Source organism: Lacerta agilis, chromosome 12, assembly GCF_009819535.1.
Source record: "Lacerta agilis isolate rLacAgi1 chromosome 12, rLacAgi1.pri, whole genome shotgun sequence".
NCBI lineage: Eukaryota > Metazoa > Chordata > Lepidosauria > Squamata > Lacertidae > Lacerta > Lacerta agilis.
Genome location: NC_046323.1, coordinates 2,765,642 through 2,778,271, shown reverse-complemented (window position 1 = coordinate 2,778,271; position 12,630 = coordinate 2,765,642). Strand labels below are relative to the sequence as shown.

General features: G+C 43.0%; 1 protein-coding gene across 1 annotated transcript in view; it reads left to right on the top strand.

Annotated features, from left to right (window-relative positions):
• The window catches only part of VOPP1 (VOPP1 WW domain binding protein), a 35,795-nt gene extending 33,853 nt beyond the window's left edge, over positions 1–1,942 (top strand). The window contains exons 4-5 of the mRNA XM_033165511.1: positions 113–249; positions 937–1,942. Of these exons, the coding sequence (XP_033021402.1) occupies positions 113–249; positions 937–1,112 (313 nt within the window). The 3' untranslated portion in view covers positions 1,113–1,942. The remainder of the gene's footprint in view (positions 1–112; positions 250–936) is intronic.
• The last annotated feature ends 10,688 nt before the right edge of the window (positions 1,943–12,630 follow it).

The window sequence follows — 12,630 nt, the reverse complement described above, 5'->3', positions numbered from 1 at the left end:
AAAAACAAAAAACTTGGCTCTGCAATTAGCTACTGAGTAAATCTTCAGGGTTTTTTACAAATTGTGCAAACTCTGGTTAAATTTGTTCATTCTCTCCTTCCCTTTTGCTCAGGTTCCTTCTGATGATGGGAGTTTTGTTCTGTTGTGGGGCGGGTTTTTTTATCCGAAGGCGGATGTATCCTCCACCGCTGGTTGATGAGACAACATACAACGTGTCGTATACCCGGCCACCTAACCCCCCTGCAGCAGGTCAGAAATTGTATCCTGCTACTAGTACTGCTATGTGAGACAATAATTATTGGCTACAGACTACTGTTGTGATTGATCTGAGGATAATATAATCAGACTCTTAGCATGCAAGCATTTATCTAGGCAGACCAGTGAGTAGCTTATTCTGTAGCCGTTTCTGAATGCTGAAAACCAGGAAGTCGGCCGTATGTGTTTGGCCAAGTGATCACTTAAAACCGCATTATACTTTATAATTATCTCCTGCTGGTTTTTCTCTTTCCCTGTGCCTGCTGCTTCCTGTGACAGGAAATATGGAACAGAACAGCAAGTACCAGGCTGTTCCTATGCAACAACCTGCATCACACCCCTCTGTGGCAATGGGACCTTGATCTGTAAATTGTGGATCCCAAGATACTTATGGATTCATGTTGATGGCATATATTTACAGTTGAATGGTGTGCCTATCTATTATTATGTTTGAGATTTATATTACATTTGTTTATATGTGCATTTGATGAGAATTGTGATTATTCATCAGCCAGTTACGACCTTTGTGTGTTTGGCATTACGTCAGTCGTGACCTTGGTTCTTTTGGGTGTTTTTTGCTAGTGAACAAGTTGGTGCCTTGAAAATCATCTGTGACTCCTTTCAAATATTGACAACACAGACCAATGCCCGGCATTACTCTTTTGTGTCTCCCACGTTTAGGAGCCCAGCAGCCAGGGATGGCGTACTACACAGACCCAGAAGGAGCTATGGTGAACCCCATGACTTACCATGTCCAACCTAAGTCCCCACAAGTGAACCCAGTTTACCCTCCTCTCCCTTCTTACTGCAATACCCCACCACCACCATACGAGCAGGCAGTGAAATCCTCCACTTAACCTCTCTTCTCTGCAGTGAACATTGACTTGAGCAGAAGAGAGCAGGCTTGGGAGCAGCAGAAGACTTGCTAGTGCTCTGTTTACCTTTGCTCTCCTCCTAGTTAGCACTGTTTGGACATTGATGGATGTGCAGCCCCAGGGGGGATTCTTTTCTAATGTCTTCAAAGCAAGAATGAAAGTTTTTATAGTGCTTTTTATTGGAAGCCTATATTTAAATCCCATACACTTTAAAAAAAAATGTCTTTGTGATTTTAAGACATGTATTGACATATTGATGCAGCACAGTATGGTAATAAGCACAAAACAATGTATACCAGCCTAAGAACTTTGGAGTCACTTGTATTTTAAATATGGGAAACCAGGAGCACAGGACAGGAGGTAATGGTAGAAGAAAGTGAAAGATGTGAGATGAGTGATGTTTGTTCATAAAGGAAGCAACTGGATCATGCCGACTCCAAGGAACTGTGGTAAGATAAAGTGTGGGAAATGGTTCCAGGGCGGAAAAAGATCCACCGCCCTGCTTCACTTGAACAAACACTGGGTGGAACAGGATTATAGCAGCTGTGCCTGTGGTCCAACCCTACCATCTTAAATCTGGCTCCCTTTATTTTTTGCTGACAGTTGTTTTTAGGAGGAAAGGAGTGTCTTGCTGCCAGGAACTAAAATTGTGATGTACTGTTGATGGTGTGAATATCATAGCAGTTGTGTGGAAGGTAAAAATGTTCAGCGCCAACAATGATAAGCAGAGGTCTAGCAACAAAAAAACTGATTGCCTAGGAGATATTTATTCTCTAAAGAGAATTCATAAAATAAAATGGGTAGTCTTTGAATCAGAGTTTTCCTATTGACTTTGGGGCCCCTTTGCATGAAATTATTTAGGCGTACATTGAAGATATTCATTGTATGCATCTGAAAATGTGTGACAGATGTGAATTGCACAAATACACTCAGCAGAGCTCCAGGAATGGTTGCAGTAGCCTGTTGAATATACACTTGATGGTTTTGCCTTTCTTTGTGTGATGTGTCAGATGACCCATAGGTAATATTTGGATGTTTAGTATTCCTTCTCCACATTCCTCTGGGGCCTGAGTCTTTCATTTTCAACATGGTAAAGTTACTTCAAGGTGACTTTTACTCATTGTTTTTGATGTGGTGACTGATTTATTTAAAATGAACTTCATAGGAGATGTAAGAGTTACCAAATACTAGGGAATGGTTGCAGTTTTCCAGGATATGATGAAGAAATGATGTAGAAATTAAGACCACTAGAAAACAACAGATTCATTCCATATCATGTTGAGTTTATCATGTAAAAAAAATGAATACTGGAATTTTCCATGGTTTCTGCTTGCGATAAATGCCCTTCATTTGTCTTCCATTGTTATGCCCTTCTGGGTTTGGATTACAAAGATTCCACCTGCACTTGCTTCTCAGTCTCTTGTTATGTTGTAATTGCAGAGCAGATGAGACCTTGCTTAAGGTGGCCAGGTTGCAGATTTCCCCATTGCTTGGTTCCTGCTCCTGAACTGGGAGGCCAGGCAGTGGCCATTTCTCCCATATTCGTCACCCACTTTCCTTTTGTTCCCTCTCCTCCTTCACCTGCTGTATCAACCAGGCCCCTCAGGCGACACACCAAAGTATCGGGCGGAGACCCCAGGTGTAGGCAGGTTAAGGGAAAGTGGGAATCAGTATGCAATTATGTTTAAGGGACTTGAGAGGGGGGCTTTTCTCTATCTTAGAAAAGTATCTTACAGTTATTATTGAATGTGATCATAGAATCATAGAATTGTAGAGTTGGAAGGTACTACAAGGGTCATCTAGTCCAACCCCCTGCGAGGCAGGAATTTTTTGCCTAACGTGGGACTCGAATCCACAACCCTGAGATTAAGAGTCTCATATTCTTCTTGCTGAGCTATAATGGGAAATATTATGAAAGCAATACCAAATTTTGGTTTTAATATACTCAGAGCCTTGAATGAGTTCTAGTGTTGTGCAGTAATCAAACAAATACATTTTGAAGAAATGTCTCACTGACAATTTCTTTTCCCAGAAGGTGGAAGAAGCAACAAGGGGATCATCTGTCTTGGACTTGATCCTCACCAACAGGGAGGAACTGATCAACAAAGTGGGAGCACTTGTAAACTTGGAAGTGATCATGTCCTCCTGGGTTTCATGATACAGAGGCAAGGGAAAACTGAGTGTAGCCGGACACACACTCTGGACTTTAAGAAAGCCAATTTTGAAAAGCTGAAGGAGGTACTGGGTTTGATCCCACAGTCAGAAAAGCTCAAAGAGAAAGGAGTCCAAGCTGAATAGGAGTTCTCATCATCCTGAAAAAAAGTGACAAGTGGGGTGCCACAGGGTTTTGTCCTGGGCCCGTTGTTGTTCAATGTCTTCATAAATGACTTGGATGAAGGAACTGAGGGGGTGCTCATCAAATTTCCAGATGACACCAAATTGGAAGGGGTAGCTAATCCCACAGAAGACAGAATCAGGATTCAGAATAACTTCAACAGCTTGGAGAACTGGGCCCAAACTAACAAAATGAATTTCAATAGGGACAGATGTAAGGTTCTGCACTTAGGCAGGAAGAACCAGATGCACAAATATAAGATGGGAGACACCTGGCTTACTAGCAGTTCATGTGAAAAGGATTTAGGTGGACCATAAGCTTAAAATGAGTCAACAGTGTGATGCAGCAGCAGAAAAAATACACCCCAAACTGGTGCTATTTTCAAATGCATCAACAGAAATGTAGTGTCTAGATCAAGAGAAGTAATGGTACCACTCTATTCTGCCTTGGTCAGACCACACCTGGAATACTGTGTCCAGTTCTGGGCGCCACAATTTAAGGAGGATGTTGACAAGCTGGAAGGTGTGCAGAGAAGGGCAGCCAAGATGATCAAGGGTCTGGAAACCAAGCCTTATGAGGAATGGTTGAAGGAGCTGGGTATGTATAGCCTGGAAAAGAGAAGGCTGAGAGGAGATATATGATAGCCATCTTCAAATATCTTAAGGGCTGTCACGTGGATGATGGAGCAAGCTTGTATTCTCCAGCTCTGGAGGGTAGGACTCGAACCAATGACCTCAAGTTACTAGAAATAAGATTCTGAAAGTAATCTCATTTCTGACAGCAAGAGCTGTTTGACTGTGGAATGGATTCCCTCAGGAGGTTGAAACTCTCCTTCTTTGGAGGTTTTTAAGCAGAGGTTGGATGGCCATCTGACATGGATGCTTTAGTTGAGATTCCTGCATTGCAGGAGGTTGGACTAGATGACCCTTGGGATCCATTCCAGCTCTCTGGTTCTATGAAAATAAAGACTTTTAACACATTAGATTCTTAGATATATACCTAGGCTGTTTAAGTGTGTACCTACAAATCTAGAATGTGTGTGCTCTGAACGTGTCATTGCAGACACTTATACAGGAGCATTCACAAAAAAAGGCAGAATTGTCTGACACATGTAATATGAAATGGCCCTAAGGCTGTAATCTTAAATACGTAAACTAGGATATGGAGAGGGGTTATTGCTTTGTTTTTGTATCTGTTTTTATTATGTATTTTGTGTTCTCATTTTTATGTTCTGAACTGCCCTGTGATCTTTGGTTGAACAGCGGTATACAAATTTAATAAATAATAATAATAAATAACGTGTTTAGGTTTGTGCAGTAAATACTAAATTCTAGATTTGATCTCTGTTGTTTTGAAATCAGCTTTCAATGTTACTCAGACTGAACTGGAGTAATGTGTAAGATTCACCTTTCATTTGCACATGTGGCCCATGCAGATCACTTGAACACACAATGCACAGCTTCTCTGATCGAACCTTTAATTGAAAATGGCTGCTTTATATTATTCCCAACATGTCTTTGATGGATCTAGTAACAGTGCCAATTTTTAAGAAAAAGAAAATATGCTGTAAGCATTAAACCAAGTATAGCCAATATCATCAGATGTTGTTTGACAACTCTTCTTTTAAAAAAGAGGGGTGTGTGCCCATACTCGCAATGAAGTTGTTACAGTTAGTGCCACACTTTTAACCAGTGTTTAAAAAATGGTGCTGGTACTGCGCACCCTTGTTTACCCCCAGAAAAAAGCACTGGCTCTCATTATCCCTTCCCATAACAATTCGGTGTGTCTTAAGAACTGACAATTTGTTTTTTAACCTTGGGTTGAACCCACTTTGACCATCACCTCTAAAATGTGGTTGTTCATGTTATTGATAGTGGATCATACTACCTCTTTTAATGAAGCCAGACTGCTGGTCTAGTGAAAGTGTTTGGTACTCAATTGGATAAAAAGAAGCGCAGTCTCGCTGTCATCTCGGCTAGTTCCATAAAGTCTATCATTTTCAATTGCCAGTCTTCCACCGTTGGAACTTCCTGGTTCTTCCAGTTCTTTGCAATTAGTAGTCTAGCTTCTGTTGTGGCATACAAAAAGAAAATATTGTCCTTTTGGGGGATTTCATCCCCTATAATTCCCAAAAGGAAGGCTTCTGGTTGCTTTAAGAAGGTGTCTTTTAACACCTTTTTCATTTCATTATAAATCCTTTCCCAGAAGTCCTTTATTTTGGGGCACGTCCACCACATATGAAAGAAGGTTCCTTCTTTCTCCTTGCATTTACAACATTTGTTATCTGATGCATGATACATTTTTGCAAGTTTGACCGGAATTAGATACCATCTATACATCATTTTCATCATATTTTCTTTCAAAGCAGTACAGGCAGTAAATTTGATACCTTTTTTCATGGCCGCCGGTTAGGAGAGGCTTAGGAAAGGCAAGAAGAGAATGGCGAACTGATGGAGCAAACCACCCCCTGACCTTCTCGTGACATCTCTGCCTTGAATTTCCTCCATTCTGTGTCTGGACCCTGGTGGATGCTGGTGCACAGGAGAGGCTTTTTGGTGGGTGATTTGCCGAGGAAGGTCTCTGGCCCTCTAGGGAGAAAACTCTGGAAGAAGAGAGTCTGTCGGAAGAAATGAAAACAGGAGGCCATTGGTCCCTGTTCGGACAGCCATCGCTGACACTCACCGAATGAGTGGTGATGCCTTTCCCTAACCTGGCGGCCTCTAGAATTTGGACTACAAGTCACATCAGCCACAGCACTGAATTAGTAAATATACTATTGGTATATTTGTCATTCAGTCATGTCCGACTCTTCGTGATCCCATGGACCAGAGCACGCCAGGCACGCCTATCCTCCACTGCGTCCCGCAGTTTGGCCAAACTCATGCCAGTCGCTTCGAGAACACTGTCCAACCATCTCATCCTCTGTCGTCCCCTTCTCCTTGTGCCCTCCATCTTTCCCAACATCAGGGTCTTTTCCAGGGAGTCTTCTCTTCTCATGAGGTGGCCAAAGTACTGGTATATAAAGACCTTAAAACTTGGGACCGGTTTGCCTGCAAGATCCCTTTACCCCATAGACACCCACTCAGCAGCTTCAATTGGAGGAACTGGCAGTTACAGGCGCTCTGAAAAAGCCCATTTCACATTTGCTAAAATTTGATGGTTTGTAGCGTGACCTCTGGAACTCCCTGCCTATTGATATCTAGGCAGCAGACTTCACGGTACTCTTTTCGGCGCCTGGGAAAATCAATCTGGTGCTTTAAAAAATGGGTGACAGGCCACCCAGGCCCATTTTTTTCTAAGGCTTGAGAGACTCCCTGCCACCTCCCAAGCCTCTCCCACCTAATCTTCCTTTCCTTCACTTTTTTCCTCCTCTTTTTCCAGCCACGGCTCAGGAGGCCTTCCGCTTCAGCAACCCTTGTGCCCGGGACTCTTCCGCCCCAGCCTCTGCGTCAGAATACAAGCAGAGAAACAAGATTTCAGAGATTTTACTTACCAAGCAAAACTGAATCATATAAATTTAACAAAAATATTTTAATTAAAGTTTTTAATTGTACCTTCTGAAAATAAACTATAAAATATTATCAGTATATACTATAAGTACTTGGCAGTCCTTTTTAATGTTTTCTATGCAATTTTACACACTTTTTACGTACCAAGCGAAAGTGAAATATATTAATTTAGCCAAAATATCTTTCGAACTCTCAAGTGATGTTACAACTTTTTAGCACCCCTCATTTTTTGGAAGTCAACTCACCCTTACCTGACGGCGCTTCCAAGGCGCTTCCTGCTCGTACCAACCTGGGATTTGGGAATCCTGCCTGTCTCCCGCAGTGGCGCTGGCCGGTGTGCCAGGATGACTGGGCACGCCCAGGGTGACGGGCTCTGCCATATCTCCCTGCCATCCAAAAGGATGCAAGCTTTCCTGTGGAACTTCTATTTTAACTGCAAGAACGAAGCAAATTGACGGATCAGGACCTTGTCGAAGGGCCCCGTTGGATGATATATGGATCCCGAAGGGATCCTTCCCTGGAACATGACAGGGAGAGCTGACAGCAGGGTCCGATTCTGCCTTGGTCAGACCACACCTGGAGTCCTGTGTCCAGCTCTGGGTACCACAATTTAACAAGGATTTTAATAAACTAGAAACGTGTGCAGAGTGTGGGATATGTCAGTCAATTCAACATTCCATGAGATGACTAACTGTCAGTTAGGTCCGTTGGTCAGGTTTTTGCTGCTGCTGCTGGTTGTAGATTCTTTGATGGAGTCTCTCAGTTTATATAGTTTATATCTTTTGTTTTGTAACCTAAATATGTACATGAATGAATCTGTCAGTAAATTGGTTTATTTTGGTTATTAATCAGATTCATGTGTATCTTTATTTTAAGAGGAATAAAGGGATTGACAATCAAGAAAGGACGAAGGACTCAAACAAGTCAGCAATCCGTTTGCCGCTGTGCAGGTTTAAATAAGGAACGTTTAACTCTGCAACCATATTATATAAACGTTCTGGCACAGAGGAGGGTGACCAAGATGATGAAAGGTCTGGAAACCAAGCCTGATGAGGAATGGTTGAAGGAGCTGGGCGTGTTTAGCCTGGAGAAGAGGAGACTGAGAGGAGATATGAGAGCCATCTTCCAATATCTCAAAGGCTATCCCCTGGAAGAGGGAGCAAGCTTGTTTTCTCCAGCTCTGGAGGGGTAGGATTGGAACCCATGGCTTCAAGTTACAAGAAAGTTGCAACTAAACATCAGTAAGAATTTTCTGCCAGTTGGATTTTTGAACAGTCTCCCTGGGAAGGTTGTGGACTCTCCTTTCTTGGAGGATGATGGAGCAAGCTTGTTTTCTCCTGCCCTGGAGGGTAGGACTCGAACCAATGACCTCAAGTTACTAGAAATAAGATTCTGACAGTAATCTCATTTCTGACAGTAAGAGCTGTTTGACTGTGGAAGTTGTTAAGCAGAGGCTGGATGGCCATCTGTCATGGATGCTTTAGCTAAGATTCCTGCATTGCAGGGGGCTGGACTAGATGACCCCTGGGAGTCCCTTCCAACTCTATGACTGTAAGATTCTGTGAATTCACTCACCACTGCAGGTCAGCACCTCCTTGGCAGGAACCTCGGCTTTGACGGCATCTAGGGTGAGGTCTCCGGCAGCCTTCGTGTGTCCGTAGAGAAACTCTGGGATTTCCTCCACCAGCTTGATGAGAGCACAAAGGTGGAGGATGCTGGGAGGATGTTTGGGAAGCAGAGAGAAAATAATTCTGCCATTTATTTCCACAGACAGGGAAAATGAAGTCCTCTTCAATCAGGTACACACAGCTGTGACTGGCTAGCAGCAAATTTTGATGCTGGATCTGAAAATGAGAGCTGCTTTACAATTGAGCTCTATTTATGGGGGTGAAATAGGGATTTTCCACCAAGCTGGCCGTGATAGGGATTATTTCCCCATGCAGCTTGGCTCACTCACACAAGCCACCTACAACACTTTCTCCATCAAGTTAAAGTAACCTGTTCTGGACACCCCAGTTTAAGAAGGATGTTGACAAGCTGGAACGTGTGCAGAGGAGGGTAACCAGGATCTGGAAACAGAGCCTGATGAGGAGCAGTTGAAGGAGCGGAGGATGTTTAGCCTGGAAAAGCAGAGATAGGAGAGCCATCTTCAAATATCTCAAGGGCTGTCACATGGAAGATGGAGCAAGCTTGTTTTCTCCTGCTATGGAGGGTAGGACTCGAACTCATGGCTTCAAGTTACAAGAAAGGAAATCCCAACTAAACATCAGGAAAAACTGAAGTTAAGATGCATTTGATGGTGGAATGGACTCCCTCAGAAGGCAGCCGACTCTATTTCACTTGAGGTTTTTAAGCGTGAGGTTCTGTGATTCCAACACTCCATTTCTTTTCCCTTCCCAGTTGCTAGCTGGGGTCAGGCACCTCTCTCCCTCCTCATTGATGTCCTCCGGGTCCCAGGGTTCCTCCAGCTCTGATGCACCCTCTGAAAAAAGGAACGGTTCCCCTAAAGCAGAAAAGAAAGCCAAGGGGTGTGGAAGTTTTTAATGAAGATTGAAAACTGAAGCCTACTAAATGGTGCCCTCACGTTTCTTCTGCGTCTCTCTTGTTTACTGGCTTATAAAACGTAGCAGAGTTTCTTCCTGCACAGCAGTCTTTAAACGCAGCGTTTTAGCAGCTTCTCTGTGTGGAAATTTCTCAGCAATAAAACGCTGACACAGTTTCTTCCAAACTGTTAACATTTATTAATAAAATAATAAGCTTCCAGGGAGCTTTCTGTCATTGCTTTCTCCTGGCTTAAAGCAACACACACAGGTTAGACAGTAACGGTTCCCAACTGCCATATAGCAGAGCTGTTAACTCTTTAAGCTCTGGTACCATTCACAAGGGGGGCGTCCCCCAACCTGGTGTTTTGGACTGCAGTTCCCATGGCACCAATCTGAGAGGCCCCCTCTATGTCTGTCCTTCCTACCTGGTGGAGGTGGTGGGGGGGGAAGGCTTTAAAAATAATGCTAGCACCATTTTGCTTTTTTTTTTTTAAAAAAAGTAATAAAATAAAAATATAATGAGGGGATGTATTTGTAACTCAAGTCTTCCCCCGCTGCCATCCGGCTTGGCAAAGAACCCGGGGCTGGTTCCCAGAAAAAGCTCTCGAAAGGGAAATCACCCACAAATCCCCTCCAGGATGGACTGAGCTATAATTAAACTATGGAACTCGCTGCCACTGGAGGGAGCGATGACGAATATGGATGGCTTTAAAATAGGACTCTTCCTATGTTCCTATGTTAACCTGCAAACTATGGGTGTTTTTTTTATTTGAGCCTGAAATGGACCTTTGCTCTCCGGGGCTTACTTGCAAGTAGGCATTATAGATGGATGTGGCGTTCACACAGAGCCCCCAGTCGTTCCATGGAATATTGACCCTGTGCCACCACATCTATGGGTTTCCGCTGCCACCAACCAGGTCTTCCTGGTAATATATTCAGACTCGGGTTGTATTAACAAAGAATCCAGTTTATTATGATCACAGACAATTTTTAAACACTGTAATCCGGTTCACTCTCTCTGTCTCCCCTCTGTCTCTAACCCACTCTGACTCCTATGCCTCCCAACTTCCAACTGTCTTCCCCCAACAAGAAACCAACCAAACCAAACTGCCCAAACCCCTGGGTTGAGCCTTAAACACAGTTAGGCTCCGCTCCTGGGCTTTTGTATTGGTCAGCCTATTAACCCTTTCTCTCTCTCCCCCCCCCCGGTACGACATCTCCATAATGAGTGGGCAAACACCACAACGGACCTTGGCCACGGACTGTTGAAATAATGCTAGTAGGTTTTTAATCTCTTGCCAGAAAATAGTGGAAAAACAACACCTTGGCACTGTTAAAGGGTTCTGATGTTGTCTGTATTGTATTTTCTTCCACCACGGAAAATGATTTCTTACCGCTGGCTGTGTTCTCCCCAACAGCCCCATCAAGTTTCTGGTCCTCAATATTTCCTTCTTGCTGATAGATGAAGAATGACAACTCCACTGGAGAAACAGAACAGCTTGTTTGCAAAGCAGAAAGGGGGGACCTAAGTTTGAAACTGGGAGCTCAAAGCCAAGCTATACCTGAGGGTGCCAATAAAGTTTTCTGGGGCCAGGAACAATGCACGTCCACTGAGGGCTCTCTGACCCACTCACAAAAGGGGACATTGCAGGCGGTTTGAGTAGATGACCCTTTCTTCCCTCCTCAGCATCCCCGAGAAGCTCACCCTGGGAAGCGGTTCAAGCTGGTTGCTCCAAGCTCAGACCGCATGGCTCTCACAAACCACTCTTGAGTCCCTACACCAATAACTTAGGCATCTGATGGGCCGCTGTGAGGACACGTTCCTATCGTAGGAAACAAAAAATTAGGATTGCTGCCTCCAACTGTGGTGGCAGGCCATGGCCATCGCAGCTAGCAGCCGTCACTAGCCCTCTCCTCCATTAATTTATCTATTTTTTTTTAGAAGATTTTATTATTTTCCAAATATTAACAAAGAAAAAACAATACAAAAATACACAATAAACAATAAACACCAACAATAACAATAACAACAATAAACATAAGAAAAAGCACATATACATACCTAAACATACACCTAATTCAATCCTCTTCTATTTTCTATCTTCTTTACATACACTGCGACTTCCCCCGTTCCCTCCACTGCATTCAAAATTAATATATAATTGGGTAGCTTTGTATCTTTTTCTATATACCTTTACCATATCTCTCAATAAACTTTGAATTAATTAAACAAATATAATTTCTTACTTAAACTCAATATCTTTAAATACTCTTAAACTTTTATAACATACATCTAAACTTCTTCTGCACTATTTTATCTAACATAAACACGCTAAAACCGATTCTTCTAGCTAATTCTGCTCAGATATTCAATTTTACACACTTAAATAAATAATCCTTGAATTTCTTCCAATCCTGCGACACCTTCTCCTCCCTCTGGTCTCGGATTCTCGCGGTCAGTTCGGCGAGCTCCATAAAGTCCATTAATTTCATCTGCCATTCTTCCACTGTCAGAATCTCTTCACCTTTCCAATTTCTTGCCAGTAAAATTCTAGCAGCTGTTGTGGCATACATAAAGAATACTCTATCCTGACTGGGTATCTCTTCGTTGGTCATGCTCAAAAGAAATGCCTCTGGTTTCTTACCTCCATTAATTTATCTAATCCTAAAGTTACCTAGCTTGGTGGCCATCACTGCCTCCTGTGGGAGGAAGTCCCACAGTTTAACAATGAAGAAAGACGTCCTTTTGTCCTTCCTGACTCTTCCAACTGCCAGCTTCATTGGCTGCCCACGTGTTCTAGTGCTAGGAGAGAGCAAGAAAAACTTATCTCTCTGTCCGTTTTCTCTATTCCAGGCATCCGAGCGTCCAATGTAGGCACACCCAGAGTAGTACAAACACAAATTTATATCCCATGCGCAAGAACACTCCTCCCCTATTCCCTATTGGGTGGGAAATTACCCCTATGTAATTATTTGCTAAGCCAAGCAAAAGAAAATACCTGGAAATAAATGTGCCTATTCTATATTCTTGAGCCACTGGTAGGTGCCAGCAAGCTCTATATCTGCTGACGCTTGCTGATTCATCTTTCCTTATAAAACTATCTGGCATTACA